This window comes from Haliaeetus albicilla, chromosome 4 (assembly GCF_947461875.1).
Source record: "Haliaeetus albicilla chromosome 4, bHalAlb1.1, whole genome shotgun sequence".
Lineage (NCBI taxonomy): Eukaryota > Metazoa > Chordata > Aves > Accipitriformes > Accipitridae > Haliaeetus > Haliaeetus albicilla.
Genome location: NC_091486.1, coordinates 21,223,030 through 21,243,903, shown reverse-complemented (window position 1 = coordinate 21,243,903; position 20,874 = coordinate 21,223,030). Strand labels below are relative to the sequence as shown.

At 38.5% G+C, this 20,874-nt stretch overlaps 1 protein-coding gene across 11 annotated transcripts in view; it reads left to right on the top strand.

Annotated features, from left to right (window-relative positions):
* Positions 1 to 20,874, top strand: part of COBLL1 (cordon-bleu WH2 repeat protein like 1) — a 96,482-nt gene that overhangs the window by 49,519 nt on the left and 26,089 nt on the right. For 7 of the 11 annotated variants that reach the window (XM_069781262.1, XM_069781264.1, XM_069781268.1 and 4 more), the window contains exons 2-7: positions 1,763 to 1,942; positions 10,446 to 10,647; positions 11,592 to 11,820; positions 13,537 to 13,575; positions 14,468 to 14,562; positions 14,686 to 14,925. In XM_069781262.1, coding sequence (XP_069637363.1) covers positions 1,763 to 1,942; positions 10,446 to 10,647; positions 11,592 to 11,820; positions 13,537 to 13,575; positions 14,468 to 14,562; positions 14,686 to 14,925 — 985 coding nt within the window. Of the gene's footprint in view, positions 1 to 367; positions 514 to 1,762; positions 1,943 to 10,445; positions 10,648 to 11,591; positions 11,821 to 13,536; positions 13,576 to 14,467; positions 14,563 to 14,685; positions 14,926 to 20,874 lie in introns of those variants that run through there. The other 4 variants (XM_069781267.1, XM_069781265.1, XM_069781266.1 and 1 more) reach the window with 4 other exon arrangements.

Here is a 20,874-nt window from a genome sequence, read left to right as displayed (position 1 = left end):
TTTTGTTTTGGTTTTTTGTTGTTTTTTTTTTTTAAATAGTTGTATTGATGCTCTGTATTGACTAATAATTTCTTTTTGGCAGTTATATGAGCTAAAATTCATGCACCCCCCCCCCCCCCCCCCCCCAACAAGTTGGGGAGGAGTAAAAAGAAGTTTGATTCATACATTTTTGCAATGTTCGCATAACCCAGAAACAACCCAGGCAAGCTGCTGTAGAGACCAAAGTTAAATTTGCAGTTAATGCCACACGTCTTGGATTGTATGTAGAGTACACTGAAAATAATTTAAAACATTAACGGAGAGGAGGTATGAATTCTGATGGCAGATCCTCATTTGGTGTGTTTGGAGGTCTGTGAGTATTCCCGATTAGCTCTGAGAGGCTGTGAATAGTTAATTATTCAGCACAGAGTTCTGAAGTTCAAAACTCTAAGCACTTTCAGCAACAGATGGTCATGTGAAGCCTCATTACGCAGTCTTTTGCAATGCTGCTCTGGACCTTGTTTGCTCTTCACTGTGAGTGACTTTAAACTTTTCTTTCCCAAGGAAGATATGTCTTTCTAATTCTTGTATGCTAGATCTTTGGTTTAATTCTGTAGGACAATTACAGAAGTTAATTTCTTTGGTTACATTTAAAGTAAAAAAATACTTTGGTACAGCTCCAGAATCTAAATTGCAAGCATATTTTTGGAACCTTTGTGTATTATGTTTGAAATGTATTTTAGTTTTCTGTGAATGTGACTCCATTCAAGCTTTTTAAAAGAATGTTTATAAGAAATTTAAAAGCTCTCATGAGGTAGCGTGTCTCCACAGTGTGTTTTGGCTTTGTTTCTAATGGTGAAATTCTTAATAATAGTATGTTTTCCTTATGAAAATTCTGGTGAGCTGTGGAAAGTTATTTGAATAAAAGGGGATGGTGGACTATATGTTGTAGGACAGGAGAGTCCTGCCTTCAGAATTTACTGTAATGTAAATATATTAAGAGATGTAGAGCATTTTTCTTTTATACCATTTTGGATTTTTTTTTTAAGTGAAATAAGTGAAACCTATTTAGTGATTGCTCTTTGCATTTAAGAATACACTGGCTTATACTCTTGATGGGAAAGGATAGCGAGAAAATAAAACAGGAAACCAGCATATTTTGAGGGGGAAATATGAAAATATATTGTGACTGAAATGTCAAGAAATATTATGACATAGTATTGGTTATACTGCTATTTTATTACTGTATAGAATTAAATAGATTAGAGCTGGTAGGAGTTGTTTGAATTATTTTAATAATCAAAAGAAAAATCTGGGGAGGAAAAGTGTGATTATTCCCTCACCAATCTATCCTATATATTAAACATACTGTCAATGCAATTTGGCTTCGTACTGCATTGGATAGTATTTCTGTTTATACTATTCCAGTAAATCTGTATGGAGAATGCACAAATAGGGTCCTTTGCATAACCCAAAGGAAAAAAAAAAGTAATTAATTTACTTTTTTTAATGTATATTAAAAAAACTTTTTTGTTTTGGGCTTGATGTTTATTGCGCGCTTTTTTTTAATATGATAGATACTTTAGCCAGTTGTATCTTCTGTCACCACTGATTGTATATTTAAAATATTCTCTCATCCCTTCCTTGCACATATCACTTAACACAGTCCAAGTGAAAAGAATTAAGTGTGGTTCATTCCTGTTCTGAGACTTGTTAGTTTGCCAGTATGGAATCATATGTATAAATACCTACTTGACTTTTAATTTTTGTCCATTTATTTCAGAAGAAAATCTAAAGCACCGCCTCCTCCATCTGAAACAAAACCCAGTGGTGTTTCTCTGTTTGATGACACAGAATCAGCCAACCTCATCATGGAACAGAAAGAGAATGTAATCGATAAAGATATTGAACTGTCAGTGGTCCTGCCAGGAGATGTGATCAAGTATACTACAGTTAACGGGAGGTAAGTTATACTTACTTTTCCTTTCTTGCTCTGGTTTACTTTGACCTACATCCAGGTTTTAGTCACTTAGTAAAATGCATGAGTTGTGTAAGCCTGAACATTGAGTGTGTCCAAAGAAGAGCAACGAAGTTGGTGAAGGGTCTAGAGCACAGGTCCTGCGAGGAGCGGCTGAGGGAACTGGGGTTGTTTAGCGTGGAGAAAAGGAGGCTGAGGGGAGACCTTATCACTCTCTGCAACTACCTGAAGGGAGGTTGTAGTGAGATGGGCATCAGTCTCTTCTCCCAAGTAACAAGCGCTAGGACAAGAGGAAATGGCTTCAAGTTGTGCCAGAGGAGGTTTAGACTGGATATTAGGAAAAATTTCTTTACTGAAAGGGTTGTCAGGCATTGGAACAGGCTGCCCAGGGAAGTGGTGGAGTCACCATCCCTGGAGGTTTTGAAAAGACGTGTAGATGTGGCACTGAGGGACATGGTTTAGTGGTGGACTTGGCAGTGTTAGATTAACGGTTGGACTTGATGATCTTAAAGATCTTTTTCAACCTAAATGATTCTATGATTCTACTATGATTTTGGGGTAGCTGTGGAAACATATACTTCATACATTTACCTACCTTTTGGGAAGATTGTTTTCTGAGATTCAGAAATTCTGTATGGCACCTATCAGGATGTGTAGCCATACCTGTTGCTCTTTCTAGTCATTGCAAATCTATAGAAGAATACTGGTTTGTAAGAGTCACTGAATTTTCCCACATAAGTTTTCCTTTTAGACTTAAGATGAGTTCCTGCATCCTATTTGGGTACAAAGTCATATGTTCAGCACTTGCTCAGCACTACTACCTATAGACTACTAGCAGTCCTAAAAAAAGGTGTCATCGCTTCAGACAAAATCTATAATGCTTCAGAGAAATAGTTTCTAGCTACAGCTTTGGACATTTTTTTTTTTTTAACAAATATATTTTCTTAACTGGTTTTAATTTGAAATACATATTTCAGTCTGCTGATTGGTAGTATAGATTGTGCATATAACTTTGAGGTCACCTTTAGTTCAGAAAGACCGGGACATTGACTGGTGACTTGAAATCATAAATCCTGGGACTTAAAATGTTATATTAATTATCATAGACCATCTATGAAGAAGGCTGCTGTGCAAGACCTTGTATGGATCAGAGCAATTAGGATGCCATTTTGTTACTTTTGTAAGCTGAAATAAAGAAACTATCTGTATATTGTGCTCATGTTAGTGCATTGCCAGTGTCTTCACTGCTGAAAGCAAGCAGGCTGATTTATTTAATTTATTCATTTAAACCAGGTAATGTAAATGCATAGTTACAACTACTTCACTTCTTAGTGAGAGATAAAGTCTGGCTCCAGTCTGTTTGCATGCTTTGTCATTTGCTAGCATTCAGGAGGTCGTTGCTTAGACATCAAATACCAGCTTGTTCACCAGAGCTGCAGTGGAACTTTTGTGGATTTCCCCCATGTGATTTTCAGGATAACTTAAATATGAGGTTTTGTTTGTCAGAAGAAGTTTTCTGAAATAATTGGTGGCTACTATGATGCTTTATGGTGTTTGTGCTAGCGTGTTTACAGCAAGGAACATTGCTGTCTGTAAATACGGTGCCTTCCCCTGCTTTTAAAATTTTTTAAAGGTGAGACTCCATGTGTATACTGTCAGGCAATTCTCTTTCTTCTTTTCACTCCCTTTGTCTACACTTGAGTACTGTGTGTCCTCTATCTTGCTTTGATCAGAAGAAAGTGACAGAAAGCAATGTTGCATATATCTTCACTTGGTCAAATTACATTGTGTATAATTACTCAGTGTTCAAGGTAGGGCTCACAGGCTTATCAGGAAGCACACACGTTTCCCCATCAGTTTTATTATCCCACAGTTACTATTTTGTTTTTTTTTTTCCAATGAAGATACTGTATGTGATTAATTTCATAAATGGCTCTCTTGCAAATGAGAACCTATATTAGCACTGCCAAGCTCACTCAGAATGAGGGGAGGTACTGTGCAGGACCTGCAGTCCACTTCCTTCAAACTATCTTCTAGTTTTGCTCTGTCTTGATAGTTGAATTTTGTGGACAAATAGGCAAGATTCCTCTAGAAATGACATAGATAAATCGCTGGTTTGTCTCTTTCCTGTACATAATCAGAGATGAGCAGCTTCAAAGCTCCTGAGGAGAGAATACCTTTTAAAGTCTCATACTAGAAAAAGCAAAACTGTGAGTTTGTTCAACTGTGTGCTCAAATGCCATAGTCCACTAGAATAAACTCCTCTACTGTTGTCAGATTAAGTTGGGTTGGTTTGCTCTCTGCTTTGGCATAGTGGATAGCAAGAGCTATGTAGAGCAAAGCAAGATGTTACATACGTAAATATCCTGAGTGAGTAGAAGTAGGCAGAAGAGGATCAGAATGAAATCCAAAAGGGGTTTTAGAGAAAAAGATTACAAGAGAGAATAATTTTTGATCCTTGAGTTGATCTGTGGGCAGCTAAAGCAAAAAAACTGAGAGACTGAGAAAAGGAAGGAGGACTGAAATAGGTCATTTCTCATTCTGAAACTTCAGGCATGGGTGGATTCTCTTATTTAAGCCTAGACACCAATTTCTATTTTGTAGCAGTTGGTGATAGTGATTCAGGTCATCTGTTCAGAATCTGATAGTGACATTCGCACTCTCCTATCACCAGGATTCCTGCAGGGGGGTCGAGGCAAGCAGTTATTTAAAAGCAAACAGGCATAACCCCCCCAAAAAAACATGGTAAGAGCAGTGAGTGATAGGAAGTGAAGGGTACAGTCTTTTGGAGGAAGGAATGAGTGAAGAGCCTGCTTTTTTTGCGCCTGCTTTTTTCTATTTTTTTTTTTTTAATTGGAATGTTTTTCAGAGTGGAGCTTATGAATCTTCTCCATTGGTTCTAAATATAGCATAGGACAGAAGAATTTTCTGCAGCTGTCCTGGTTTCAGCTGGGATAGACTTAACTGTCTTCCTAGTAGCTGGTACAGTGCTATGTTTTGAGTTCAGTATGAGAAGAATGTTGATAACACTGATGTTTTCAGTTGTTGCTCAGTAGTGTTTAGACTATAGTCAAAGATTTTTCAGCTTCTCATGCCCAGCCAGGGCACCTGACCCAAACTGGCCAACAGGGTATTCCATACCATGGGACGTCCCATCTAGTTTAGGAACTGGGAAGTGGGGGGCAGGGATTCGCCGCTCGGGGACTGGCTGGGTGTCGGTCGGCGGGTGGTGAGCAATTGCCCTGCGCATCATTTGTACATTCCAATCCTTTTATTACTACTGTTGTCATTTTATTAGTGTTATCATTATCATTATTAGTTTCTTCTTTTCTGTTCTATTAAACCGTTCTTATCTCAACCCAGGAGTTTTACTTCTTTTCCTGATTTTCTCCCCCATCCCACTGGGTGGGGGGGAGTGAGTGAGCGGCTGCGTGGTGCTTAGTTGCTGGCTGGGGTTAAACCACGACAGCAGCCAAAGAAGAAAAAAAATTACTTGAACTATTTTATTTAGCAGCCTGATCATTTTAAGTTAGTTTTTTGCTTTCCCACAAGGAAGAAATGCAGAGTTTGAAAAAGTTTTCTCAAAATTGAGTAATTAGTTTCAGTTGTGTGATTCAGTAAATTAACTTAGAGATTTCAAGGGCCAATATGATAGTGACATGCATTTTATTTGGAAATGGTGTGTCAGACAAGTAGTTTTGCAGGGTTGCATGTTTAGGGCTTCAGTTTCAGATGCCTCTCAGAGACCTTAGCTTTGCTGAATTTGTTTTCTTAGAGTCCTTTGTGAGTTTCCATTTGATCCATTCTTGAGTATTTTCAGTCATTAGGGTATTCTTAATAAACTGTTGGTTTACTCTGTATAGCTAGCCAGTGAATAACAAGCTTTGTGGTGTTGCCCTACTTTTCAAAACCTATTGTAATTAACATTTGTTAGTAACAAATTCTGGGGGTTTTGGTGTTTTTTTGTTGTCCTGCATGAAAACAAATGTCTTTTTCTCTTTAGGGAATAGGATTAGTAAATATTTTTGCAAGGAAGGCCATGAAGCCATAGGCTTAAGTAGTCAGAGATCTATAGAAAGCCAAAGTGTGTGTAGGGTCCCGTCCCCCCCGCCCCTCTTCTCTATTCCATCCCTACCTAGGAATACTTTCGGTGGTTACTGACAGATTTATTTGTTCAGTGGTGCTTACTGTGAGCCTCATGATAGGAAGACCTTGTTCCTAAAGTTTGATTGTGTCATAACCTCAACTTTCAAGTAGCAAGTTTCTAGCCCTCATTTTTGGAGAGGAGTGTAGAAATTTGATGCATTTTTTTCCTTTCAACACTTGATCCAGTATTTGAAGTGACACTTTTTACTGTTGGTTACTGTATTGGCTTTGTGTGGCAAGGTTTAGGGGGGGGGAGGTTACGGGGGGGGTGTTACAGGGGTGGCTTCTGTGAGAAGCTGCTGGAAGCTTCCCCTGTGTCCGACAGAGCCAATACCAGCCAGCTCTAAGATGGACCCGCCGCCAGCCAAGGCCGAGCTAATCAGCGATAGTGCTAACGCCTCTGTGATAACATTTTTAAGAAGGAAAAAAAGTTGCTGGGACGGAAATGGCAGCCGGAGAGAGGAGTGAGAACATGTAAGAGAAACAACCCTGCAGACCCCCAGGTCAGTGAAGAAGGAGGGGGCGGAGGTGCTGCAGGCGCCGGAGCAGAGATTCCCCTGCAGCCTGTGGTGAAGACCATGGTGAGGCAGGCTGTCCCTCTGCAGCCCAGGGAGGTCCACGGTGGGGCAGATATCCACCTGCAGCCTGTGGAGGACTCCCCGCCAGAGCAGGTGGGTTCCCGAAGGAGGCTGTGACCCCATGGGAACCCCGCGCTGGAGCAGGCTCCTGGCAGGACCTGCGGATCTGTGGAGAGAGGAGCCCATGGAGCAGGTTTTCTGGCAGGACTTGTGACGCCGTGGGGGACCCACGCTGGAGCAGTGTGCTCCTGAAGGACTGCACACCGTGGCAAGGACCCATGCTGGAGCAGTTTGTGAAGAACTGCAGCCCATGGGAAGCGCCCATGTTGGAGAAAGTTCATGGAGGACTGTCTCCCGTGGGAGGAGCCCCACGCTGGAGCAGGGGAGAAGAGTGTGATGAGTCCTGCCCCTGAGGAGGATGAAGCGGCAGAAAATAACATGTGATGAACTGACCGTAAACCCCATTCCCCGTCCCCCTGTGCTGCTGGGGGGGCTTGGTAGAGAATCCGGGAGTGAAGTTGTGCTCGGGAAGAAGGGAGGGGTGGAGGGAAGGTGTTCTGAGATTTGGTTTTATTTCTCATTACCCTACTCTGGTTGATTGGCAATAAATTGAGTTAATTTTCCGCAATTTGAGTCTGTTTTGCCCATGACGGTAATTGGTGAGTGATCTCTTCCTGTCCTTACCTCGACCCACAAGCCCTTTGTTATATTTTCTCTCCCCTGTTCAGCAGAGGAGGGGGAGTGATAGAATGGCTTTGGTGGGCACCTGGCATCCAGCCAGGGTCAACCCCCCACAGTTACAAACATAACATGGTTTGATTAGTTCTAGGTGAAGGTTAATTTTTTAACTATCAGTGATGTGATGTAATGAGAGGCTGCTATTCCCCACTTTTTATTGTTATTTAGTCAGGTAGGTATAACCAGGGGAAAATAGGTAAGAGATGAAGGGGTGCAGGAATATGTAAATAAATTTATGGTCTGAGATTTCTGGAAAACTAAGTCATGTAATGAAGTTAAAGATGTTTCAGGTAAAGATTTTACTGAAATTAGGTAAAGGAGGACAGGCAGATGATGCACTCCAAGAGAGCTGATGGCTACTTCTTGGACTTTTACTAAGTATTAATTATGGCAGCTGTTAAATTTATTGTGTTATATGCATTCCTCTACCTGCAATCCTTGAAGGCTTTAGCAAAAAATAGTTTTACAAGTTTTGGAGGATGTGATTACAAAAAACGATTGCTTTTTGTATCGCTGTAGGAATGTCTGTTGAAAGTAGTTGTTGAAGGTGTCTTGGCCTCCAGTAGAGGGGGGACTTAAAGTCTAGCATCCTCCAGTCAAGCAGGGCATTTCTGGAAGTACCAATGGAAAGCAAATTCGCACTGAATTACTGTTTTTCATGTACTAATTTGCATGTGCCTCTCTGTTGTTTGTGAGCAGCTATGTTCCTTACTTTCCATTCTGTCACTTCTTGTGACTCTGGTTAATGTGAGGGCTTGCCCCTGTCACCATGGTGCATTTCCACAGGACAGCTTTCTGTGATCTTTGCTTGTGAATTCTCATTGTTCTCACCATTCTCCAATAACTGAAGGCCAGAGGAAGCGTAGCTTTTAAAGCTAGTCAGTGTATAAAAATGCACCAGGAAAAAAAAAGTAATGGGTAACTTATTGGCTAGGCTGATAACCAGAAAGGTTGACTACAGAAGTAGTGTCTGCTGTCTCCTCTGGCTCCCTCCTCCTCCCTCCTGCCCTGCCCCCAGTGAAATGGGGGAATGACATGATTTGCATTTGCAGCTCTTTTCTTATTAGGGCGAGATGGATGTACTTGTTCTATTATGGGTTAGAAGTACGAGAAATAGAGTAGTTTCTTCTTCTTTCTTCTAATCGGTGCAGGCTGTAATATATGCGAGAGAAGAATTGAAATAAACTCTCTGGTTTAGCTATGTGAAAGGGGAGGAATAGTTATTTTTCTGCAGTGCTCAGTGCATTTCTCATGGAATCCCTCAGGATGATATATATCATCTAGATGAAGGCACAGGAGTATATTACATTCTTCTATACCTCTTCAGACTACCTGATAGCTGCTTTTTGACACCTTGGAGCATCATTTCTCCATGTTTTTTGGTTTTATTGTTCCTCCTGCCTTTGTCTCCTGAGGGCAAGTATTCTGCCATTTAAGCAGGCAGAAATTTTTTCTCTGGGGGGAAAAAACCCAAAGTAACAGGTCTTCAGTAACTATATCTGTCAGCTTTAAAACTGTTTCCATCTTCTAGAAGTGCAGCATGTGCACCAGGGCATCCAGCCCTGCTTCTAGAGATCAGAAGGCAGTTTGCTTAAGGAACACTTTTTCTTTAAGACCAAGTGAAAACAGGCATGATATTCTAGGGTTAATTAAAGGGGGGGGAACAGTGTTCACAGTAATTTCTAAGATTGAGTCGTTCTTAATTCTTTTTAAAGAACCACATCAGATGAAAAGTCTGGTTTAACTTCCTACTTAATAAATTTATTCACAATCTTTATATTATCTAGAATTCTGCTTAGCTTGATGGCTTTTTGTAGAAGCTATCTGTTTCCACATTTGGCTATGCTACCAGAATACCTGCATCTGTTATGAGATTACATCTAGAATTTAAGATTTCTGATAAAGCCATACCAGCCAAACCCTATATTAATTTTCTGCTAGACACTTCAGTGTACTTTTCAACATAGCATTTGATTGCTTCACAGGCTTTTGAATTATTTTCATAATATGCTTATGAGAGAGCAGGTGATAGATTTCTCTGTTTGTAGCTGTAACTGAGACATGCAGAAGGCGTCAAAATGAAATGCTCCTTACAGATGATTACCCAACTCTAAATGAGGAATGACCAGTTCCAGTGACCTGATAGTACTATAACCTTATTCAGTGGCTGTAACATGCAAGGTTAGGGTACGCTTCTTACCTTTGGCCTATTTAAACTTCTATGACACTTCTGTTTAAAGTACGGCTTTAATAAATTTATTCCAGTAGCAACTGGGAATTATCAGCCTATCTTAATACACTGTTCTGCATGTTCTTCACTGAGCACTGAGAGAACAAGGACATACAGTTAGTGACTACATACGAAAAATTCAGTTCATACTTCATTGTGAAAAGGACATCTGTTGCATCACACAGAGCTTCTCAAGAAATTGCATTCAACTACTATATTGTCATTTAGCTTCTTTCCCTCTGTCTGTATTAAATATCTGGTACTCATTTTGGGATCCCTAATGTAAGACCTCCTTAAAAGGTGACATCCTCAAACTTCATTTCTTCTGCTTCCTCCAAATGGCTCATGCTCAGAATTTCTGAAAATAAAGTCCCTTGTAACCTCAGAATGGATATAAAAATTTCAAGCTTTGGAAGGAACAGCTTTTGCTGTTTTTAATGAATACCGTTTATCACCGCTGCTACAGTTCCCATTAAATGTCAAATGAGGTGGCTAATTCACATGTCCCTGCTGACCTCGGGAAAAGCATCACTTCACACAAGCAAAAATTTCCCCCTTTGCTCAAGCACTTGGCATACTTTTGTGTGAGCTGGTTTCATTTTCTTTTTAGTGGTGCTTTTTGGGATTTGGCTTGCCTTTTTTCTTTTTGATGTTGAAGATGTTTAAAGTTGGTGCCTGGCAGTAATTATTTAGTCATGGAAGGGAAAGGATGACTTGGGTTAAATGTTTAGCACCACGTTTTGTTATGGCCTGCTTAATTGTCATCTGTTGTGACAGTTCCATTTGTCTTTTACAGGAAGCCCATGATGGACTTGCTGATCTTTCTCTGTGCACAGTACCACTTAAATCCATCAAGTTATACCATAGAGTTGGTATCAGCAGAAAACAGTCTGATTAAATTTAAACCCAACACACCAGTGGGAATGCTTGAAGTGGAAAAGGTGATTGTAAAGCCAAAACAAATGGATAAGAAGAAACCTGCTCCGGTTATACCAGAGGTGAGAACTAAAATTAAAGTGTATTGAGAAATTAGAATCACTATTGTATGCAACAAGTTAAGCTGGTAGCTGAGCCTCTTGTTTCAGCTTTTCCTGTTGTGTCTCATCCTCTCACCATGTACCCCCGTGAAATGCTTGGCTCCATGTTCTTGATAACCTCCTCTTAGGTAAAATATATCTCAGTTTGTTGCAGCAAACGTCTTTGCTGCCGAAAGAAGGAAACATTACAATATTATCTGAAATCCCACGCCTTATTGTCCTTTTGACAAATTCTGCAGATGAAGTGTGGCAGAATACAGCCTTCCACAAACTGAAAATCAACAACTTGTGCCATCTGTCATGCTGTGATATATATGCCCTTCTGATTGTATGTTCATTTTCCTTTAATACATACTGTACTTTTTTGTTGTTACTAGGCTTTTTTTCCTTCTTAAGAAGGCAGGAGCTTTTAGAAGTACTAAAGCAACTTCTAGGTGTTGCCTAAATCTTTCCTTCTCCCTTTGTCCTGCTGTATAGAAGAATACTGTTTTTTTAATTTATCTAAAGCACTTGCACGAGGCCAGGGGATCTCTCCTGCTGCCCTTTTACCTTCGTTCTACGTCTGCGCACACATGCGTGCACTCGTGGCTCTTTGGCTGACTTCTACAGCTACCTAATGTAACCTAACCTAGTAGGGCATCTCACTGCAAGCTCAGTGTACTCTGTACTCTGCCAGACAGGCAAATGACAGATGCTAAAGGAGGAGCAGACTGTTTCATGTGTCCTTTTCTTGTGTAGAAGGGAATCACAAAATAGTTCTTAGTTTCTCTCGTAATGTTTCTGAATCTATAACATTGGTGAAGTTGGCCATAAGTGGAATTCCTTTCATTACTGTAAGGCTGTTATAAAAATCCCACTTCTTTCAGAATTTGTGCTGGTATTTATTGGAATTTTCTTCTCTTTAGCAAACAGTAAGGGTAGTGATAAACTACAAGAAGACACAGAAGACGGTAGTAAGAGTTAGTCCACATTCACCCCTTCAAGAACTCATACCAATTATCTGTAGTAAATGTGAGTTTGATCCTTCACACACTCTGCTGTTGAAGAATTACCAGTCTCAAGAAGCCCTTGATGTGACAAAATCTCTTAATGACCTTGGACTAAGAGAATTATATGCCATGGATATCAGTCGAGGTAAGATAACTTTTGTACATTGCAGTTATAGAAAAGATAATTGCTTAGTATTTCAATAATGTTGAAGTTTGTTGAGGTTTTTTTTACTTACGAAGAAATTAATTTCTAGCCATTTAGTATATATGTCATTAGTCTTCCACAAAATTGAAACTGGGACAAGTTTACCTGTACTTATGTTTGAGAAGTGCTTTATAAAGGTTTCATTCTCTAAGAAAGTGTTAGGTACCAGCAAAGGTGGCTAAGTGCAAACGATCACTTAAAAGCAATCCCTTCCTTACTTTCCCCCAGCCTTTCCCCAAAAAGATCAACTTTCCCTTAGCTCATAAAAAAGACATAGAATCAAGAGGAGCTGAAAAGAACAAACATTAGAGAAATTTAGTTTTGTTTAAAAATTATTTAAAATTTTAAAAGTTTTAGAATGTTCTGATGGTGTTTATGTATATTTCTAAGTGCTGTTTGCTAATTTTATAGATTGTGAAGGAATAATAATTCTCTTTTTAATTGTGGTCCAACAGGGGCACAATGAATTAACTTATATTTGTATATATTTCGTATGTCTGGTTTCACCTTTAGCTGTAAGCTTGTCTTTTTCATGAAGAGTTTATTGTACTGTGATTAAAAATTCTATACAGTGTGATTTGTTCTTTTTCAGACACTTCTCACAGGAAATTCTTACCTCAGTATAGAATGCAGTAATATGGGCTCACTCTTGGTCTTGACCACTGTTCTATTTGCTTGTTTTTCTTTCCTTCTGCTCTAAAACTTGGGGGTTTTTGTTGTTTTGGGGTTTTTTTTTGTTTGTTTGTGTCCTTTCCCCCCTTCTACCTAAATACAGTAACCTTATCGTTTGGTGGTTACCGTTTCAAAAGTTCTCTCAATTACTTCCCAAAGGCCAGTTATCTTGAACAACAGGAGAATGACAGATTTGGAAAATATGTCCTTTTCCCATGAACAAAACAAAAATGAAGAATCTTTCTCTTCCCCACTGGAAAACATATTTTAACTTGCCTAAACATGTTACTTGGACTACATATGCCCTTAGTGCATTGTCTTGTTTGTCGTCTGGCTACTGCTTTCATCTACAGACTGGCAGAGCTGCCTTCTGCACAGTATGACATGTGCTTCATTTGAGTCAATAGCCAAAAATCCTTAGGAGACAATGTGAGGGCATATATGCTTTCTACGTGGCAGTGTCCAGCTAGGAAATGTAGGTATACTTCAGCTCCCTCAAGACAAAGTAGTTCAGCATTTCAGTTTTGCAGACAGCTTCAAAGCTCTGAATTTTCAGCTTTCTTCATGAAAGTAAATGGCGAGGTGTACCTTTTACTTAGTAGAATTTAAATTCAGATTTTATTTTATTCAGATGATATTTTAATTTTACAATCCTCTTTATTTTCCAAGTTTGGACTGCCTGACAATCCAAAACTTAGCGAGCAGACTATTCTATATACCTATTTTCCTTTTTCCTTCAGAAATGTAAGTGGAGTGTCTCTCCTTATTTACAAGATTCCAGTCTGTGTTGCATGTCTTCAGGCTCAAGTTCTTAAATGGCTTATAGCATTAGGTGGTAACGATACACATCCTTTTACTTTGGGAAAGTACCCAGTTACTTTTTCCTAATGTTGAAGATTCAGCCTGGCTTTCTGTGTTTGTAACTTATAACTGCATCCTTGATTCAGATTCACATTTTCCGTCTTTCTTTTTGTCTTTCTGTAGCCACATCACCAGTTGATTTAAATTTACCGTCTTTGCAAGGTACGATTTACTGAAACAGGTGGTGAAACTGTAGCACTTACATGACATTACCATCCGCTCCTATTGTAACATCTGCTTAACTGTGACATGAGTAATTATCTCTGTCCTATCATAAATGCATATTTTAAAAGATAATACAGAAGTGGATATACCCAGCTATATATGAAGTATTTCTGTATAGTTTTATCCTAGATCGATTGATTACATTTACAGTCATGTTTATATTGATAGTTGTACCAAGAACCCATAGTGGCCTTGCTGATGATTTCTGTTGCTCATTGCATTTGCATTCAGTAGGATTTCTTTAAGAAGGTTAAATCTAGTAAAAATTAAAAAGAGACAACCTTTAGATTTACAAATCATCTGCATGAATAAGACAATGTAAGGAGGATAAATTCTGCAAGATACCAGAATGGACTTGACTATCTTTACTATGACTGCCATGCAGTTATGTGCACAGCACCTCTCAGGTGTTTCGGTGATCTTTCTCCATAGCCACACCATGGGCAGGCTTGTGCCTGACCTGTCCCACCTCACACTTTGCCATGAATTTAAACTGTTAGGAACTGAGAGCTGGAGAGGTTGATGTTCTTTTTCCCTTTTACAGCCATTGTGATATGAACCGTAACATATGACAAGTGGGATGGGCTGGATTAGGTGTTAGGGGCATTAGCAGCAGCTGAAACTCATCTATTCCTAGTTCTGAGAAAGACAGGAAGAACACAGATGGTAGGAAACCTGTTCATTTTGCAGTGTTTAGAAAAACTATTATAGGTGACTTGTGTTTTGTATATCCTTCCAGGAGGCTTATGACAGACAGTGAAATTGTAAGAATGCAGGAGAAATAATCTGTGCAATAAATAACATCTAGAACTATTATTTTCTATTTTAGACTCCTACCAATCTGAAAACTTAGATGTTCTGAAGGAGAAAGAAAACAAAGGATTTTTCAGCTTTTTTCAACGAAGCAAGAAGAAAAAAGAACAAGTAAGGTGTAACTTTGTATAGGCAAAACTTCTAGAAACATTCGTATTGAGCAATCAATACTGTTGATGGTTTTCCAGAAAGTATAAGTAACTTGGATTTTTTTTCTTCCCCCTGCACCCCAAGGCTGCCAGTGCCCCAGCAACTCCATTGATGAGCAAGCCAAGGCCAACATTTATCACGAGATCTAACACTGTTAGCAAGCAGTATGATTCAAACACTCTGCCATCTGAAATGCCGAAGAAACGGAGAGCTCCTTTACCGCCTATGCCAAATTCTCAGAGCGCTCCCCAGGAACTTGCACAAGCCCAGGTCAGACCGGCATCTGATATTGTGAAATCTAACAGCTTTGATAGGAATGAACAGGTTAGTTACATTTGCTTCACTTCTCTTAAGACGCTTAGACATAATAATCCTGATTAACCCTGTTAATATCTGCTGAGGCTTGAAACAAATGGGAAATAAAAGTGTAGTACTTGCTTTTAAAAATCTTAGTTTGAAAATAACTACAGAAATTGAAAGATGTGTTCCTTTTAAACTTCATATCCCATATCCAAAGTAGCTGCTGTATTTTGAAAAGGTAAAACTAACTTCTTTTATATAAGTTGTTATTGTAAGCACCTTTTTCTTCTTTTGGATGAATAGTTTATATATTTAAATGTGAGAATATTGTCTCACTTTGTCATATCTAGTAATTGATGTTTTGACATTTCCAGTAATTTCTTAATGTTTTAGTTACATGTGATAACGAGTAGTTTGTTCTTTACATTACCTTACTAGAAAAAGGTAGAAATCTTGGGGAGTAGTCTTAACGTTCTTGTGCTCCCAGCAAGTTAAAGTAACATTTTTATTTTAATTGAATAGGGATGTATTTAATTGAAGCCTAGACATGTAGGCTACATTTTTAAGTAACCTATATATCCCATGCAATGCAGAAATTCTGCCAGTAGAATTTGGGAGAATTGATGCATTAAGTATTATCCTGGTATTGCACAAATTGTCAACTGTGAATTCTAACTAAAGATCAAGGCTAAAATTTTTTTTTTTCATTTTATACTTTGCTTTGAATGCAGTATCTGAAGGTGGTCTTTAATAAATGAGGTTATTGGCATGCTAGAAAAATAAAATGCAGAACTAAATGAAATACAAGTCTGAGGGATTAATTTTTTGTTAGACCCAGAGATAAGAAATTTCAAAGTGTGACTTCCTTTATCTTTATGGAATGATTTACTCTTTCATTGATGCACAGAACCACAAGAGAGCACTGTTTAACAGAAGTTCTGAATTTGTGTATTGTGTCCTGCTGAAAAGCTTTATCATTTGAAGAAGACAAAGGTTTCTTTCTGTATTTTAATAAAAGGAACCTTGGGGGAGAAAAAAAATCATGATCTTTTTTTACCTCCTCTTGTTTGTCTTTTAATTGAATTCAAATTTTTTGAAAATAATTTATTAATGTCAACATGCTTTAAATGATTAATATCCTGTTATGTCTAACAGTAATGTATGACTGCTGGGCTAGGATCTGTCACTCAACAAAATTGCTTAGATTTATTATTTTGTGCTGACATTTCTTATTCTTCTAAAGTGATTTGACTGAAGTTGAACAGCTCACAAAGAAAGGACAGAAGTCTAGATTAAGTTATATTTTTGTGTGTATTTTCTATTTTGTACTACTTTGTGCAGCTCCCTTAGAACTTAGAAGCCTTTGGCATGTGTGTTTTAAGATGACTTCTGTTTTATTCTGATTTGATTGCACAGTGATTTATCAGATAATACAGAGCTTGGGACTTAAATGTGGGCAAATATTTGCTCTTTGCTTTGAATTTTATTAATTCATGTAAAATATTTTGTCTTTTTAGTATCTACTTTCCAATAAATATCATCTAATGAATGAATTTGGACTGCATAGTACATATTGCTCAACTTGATCAGGGAACTCTTAAGAGGGATCCTATGAGAGACTTCCTTGGAAGATAAAGCTGCTTCTTGAAAGAGTGCTGAGATATTTCCAGAGACAGCCTTCCGGCAGCATGAGAGTGGTCCATTCCCCTAAGTGGGAAAAGGAGTAGGCATAAAAATAGACAGTCTCATTTAAATGTGCTACTGAGAGAGCTCAAGTGCAAAAATAAGCATGTGAGGGATGGGAAGGGGACAGAGCAATTCCCAAAAAGAAATACAGAGATACTTCTTGGACATGCAGAGATGCAGTTAGGAATGCAAAGGCAAGCCTGGAGCTCGAAGCGGCAGGAGATGTCAAGAATAACAAGAAAGGCTTTTGTAAGTTAGCAGCAAGCAGAAGTCCAAGGATGAAGGATGAGGTCATCTACCTTTATTTTAGCAAGGTATTTGTCACAGTCTACCACAACATTTTTTTTTGTTGTTGAAGAAGTAAGGTATGGACTATACAGATGAACCACAAGATAGGACAAAAACTGGCTAAACAGCTCCGGTGATGGTGGTTAATGGCTCAAAGTCAGACTGGTTGTCAGGTGGAGTTCCTGAGGAGTTGGTAGTATGGCCAGTACTGTTAAACATCTTTATAAACAACCTAGATGATGGAATTGAATGCACCCTCAACAAACTTGAAGTTGACACCAAACCGGGCAGAGAGGCAGGTCCACCAGAAGAGCCACCATTCAGGGAGACAATGACAGGCTGGAACTGCATGAGATTTTAAAAAAAGATGCGTGTGAAGTTCTCTATCTGGAATGGAGTAATCCCAAGCACTAGTACAGGCTGGGGTCTGGCTATGTGATCCACCTCGCATCTGGTGTACTTAATACTTTTTAGGCCACACCTGTACTATTATGTGTAGATTTGGTTCCTGCAGTTCAAGATAGAGATTAAAAACAAGGCAAGAGTCCAGTGGAAGGCCACCATGATGTTTAAAGGTTGGAGAACGTAAATGTTCTAGCAAAAGGAAGGCTCAGATGGGATCTAATCACATTCTTCTGATACCTAGAAGGTGTTATCGGGGAAAGTAGAGGTATATTCTTCACAAGGATGCATGGTGACAGGATGAGGACCAGTGGGCACTAGTTGCTTCAGAGGAAATTCCATTCAGGTACAAGAAGAAAACTCATCGCCATGAGAACAGCTGAACATTGGAATAGGTCACTCAGGAAAAGTGGTAGAAGCTCCCTCACCAGAAATATTCAAGATGTACCTTGACAGACTCCTGCAATAACCTAATCCAAGACCTTGTGTTCAACAGAAGGTTGGACCAGATGATCTCCAAAGGTCCCTTCCAACTTACTTTTCTATTTCACATGGGTGAATCAGACTCTTGATTTTTCAAAACTGTATGCACATAATTAGGAGAACAGAAAAAAATATAATGGGGCTTCATCACTAACAGAAACCAACAAATACTTGTTTTTGCTGTGAGGTCAAGCACTGCTTAAGTAATGCTGGCAAGGGGAAGATTTGGAAGCTTGTTTCTCAGAGCTTCCACTGAAGTCTCTAAAATAAAATAAAAGGTATCTCTAGCTATTGAGAATTCCAGTCTCACTTAACTGTAAAATAAAGGAAAGTTCCCTTAAAAACATAAGTTGTTAGGCAAGGGACACTGTAAAATAATGTTATTTAAATAAAAATGTCATTTACAGGCATTGCAACTTTACAAATTAAATAGGGCACTATTTAAATATGTAGTAAGAATCAGTCTTTATTCCAAGGATTCACATCCTAAATATGGAATTTGAAATTAAATGTAAAAGCATTGTAGAATAAAGTCAGTTTTGATGGTTGAATAGCATTTTTTCATCTGTATCATGTGCATTAATGTTTTCTCAACCCAAAGTGATCGACTTACACTCGTTTAATCCAAGACAGTTCTCAGTAATGAGGCAAGTACAATGGTCACACTAGACCACCATTATTTTATTGTAAACAGTATAAGAATTTGGTCTCTCATATTCCCCACTGTTGAAAATGTGTGTCCTGCTGGTAGGATTTAAAGTGTTTTTTGGGTTGCTCACCAGGCTGATTGGTGTGTTTACTGGGCTATTTAGTATGTCTGGGAGTTTTGCTGTTATTGCAGTGTCCCATTAAGTTAATTTACAGAACTTAGGGTATACTTTATTTTTTTCTTAAGCATTACTTTTTATCTGCTTTTGCCTTACAAGAAGCATTTCCTTGCAAATCATGTTGCTTTTAAGAATGCCTAAGTTCTGAAGCCTGCACTTCAGTTTATTTGGCGGACTGGATACATACTTTATTTCTTCTGTGGACCAGGGTGACCTTCTACATGTGCCTTATTATGGACAAATCTCTTTTGTAACATCCACAAGGAAGACAAAGTGAAATGTCAGTTTTGCCTGGATAAACTGTTTGCCTGGTGTCGATAGAAACATGCCAAAGTAGTAACATCAGACAACAGTGAAATGAGCCAACTTTAAGGGAACAGAGCTCTCACTGTTGTCTTTCTTCAAATTCACAGTGTATTGTAGTCCAGTTTCTCACAGTATGAAAAAGGGTTTTAATGTTTACCTCCTACAGCTTCTCCACTCCTCTTCCTTTAAAAAAGAAACTGCTTTCTCTTTATATAAGCAGTTAAATTCTGTTTTGAGGGTTGGAATTTTTTCTGCCTCAATTTCAGAGTGATTAAAGCATTAGTTTTTGGAGATAAGTTCCTATTTTTAGGGGAGAAATTAGTACAATGGATGTAAGGGTAGCTTTTACACATTACTATGTAGCAAGATTTACTCATTCTATATGAGACTCAGAAGATGACTAGTAAGTTTAAATAGTTAATATTTGTCCAGCAAATTTCTATGTTTAATCAGATTGGAAATGAGCACATAAGTCTTTAATACTGAAATCCCTCACTTGTCAGTTCTAATTTTGGGCAAGATGCCTCTTGCCAGAAGTATGTTTAGAACTAGTTTATTTAAACTTGCAAGTAGAGAGGACTCTCAAGGGGTTTTGCAAAGTGCTGTTGTGTAATGCAGTATGTGTATCTTCAGTTTTCATAAGTGGATGCAATTTTCTAGTAATAAGACTTCTTTAAAAGAAAATTTCTTTTAAAAGAAAAGCATTTGATTATGTCCAAAATGCCATTGCTGATTTTCTTCCTAATGCTTTATTTATAAAGCTAGACTGTGATATCTTCATTTTATCCTATGAATGTTTGTATCCTTACACTGTTTTCAGTTATTGTAAAGGAGCGTATGTAAACTATGCTTGGGTAGGAAAAATTAAGTGGAGATTTTTAGTCAAAACATTTACAGTTTTAAATGATGGATAGAACTTCTCAACTGTAGAAATATAGCTTGCTGTTATTGACACAATCCTAACTCCTAAAGAAATTTAAATCTCCAGTCTACCCCTTAGAAAAGTAAGGGAAGTAGAAGATGGGAGAATGGGGGAAGGGTGGGAAGCAACTAAACTATCATAAAGTATTTCTGAAAAGATTTATTAGCCACTGCCACAGAACAGCTTACTTAAAATTTCTGGGAGGGATGAGTTCCATGCTTAAGAAATTACACCAGAGGCTCAGTTGCCTGAGTCTTGATGGTCAGCCCTTTAGAGGAGAGGTTGGGTAATGACCTAGTGAGCACTATGAAAATCAGGGAAGTCCTGAATAGAGCCAGGGTTACCTGGGAGAAGAGAGTGCTCAGGACTAGCTGTTTGCTCTTACTGAAGTTTGCATGAAGATCATTTGGTATGATTCTGATATGATTCAGAATTGGTGAGGAACATTTCATGCATCCACTTCTCAGTATACCAAATGCATAACCTTGTCCCCTTAATTGTATTTACTTCTGTACCAGCAAGTGTGTAGATAAATCATAGGAGAGAATAGTAGTACCGGGAGTTTGGACAGAATAACACCCGCTGAGTTTCTCCAAATATATCCTGTATGTCCTTTCTTTCCAATAGGTCAGAGGTATATTACTTCCTCTGTAGTACTTTGGCTAAGTTTAAGTATTTTGGGAAGCTTAAGTCATGTGATAGAAATTCAGTGCATTAATCCTTGTAAGAGCAAATACATTTTTTTTTTTTTTTCCCTGTTAATCCTTGGACATACATTTGCCTGCATACTTGTACAAAGGGAAGAAAGAAATACTAGCAATATGGCTAGCAATGTGCTGTGATATCCCAGTCGCCTGTATATCTTCTGTTAAACGTAGTTACCTATGGAGCAAAAGAGGTAGGTACTGGTGGTGTGAAAATGTGACCCTGGTGTGAGGTATGCTTTCCAGCACACTGAAATGCTCCACCACTACATTCTTTCCCAAATACTCCCCCACACACACTTCCATTCCAGTGGCAAAATTACTTTCTGTTTTTTGAAATGATAGAAAGGGCCAG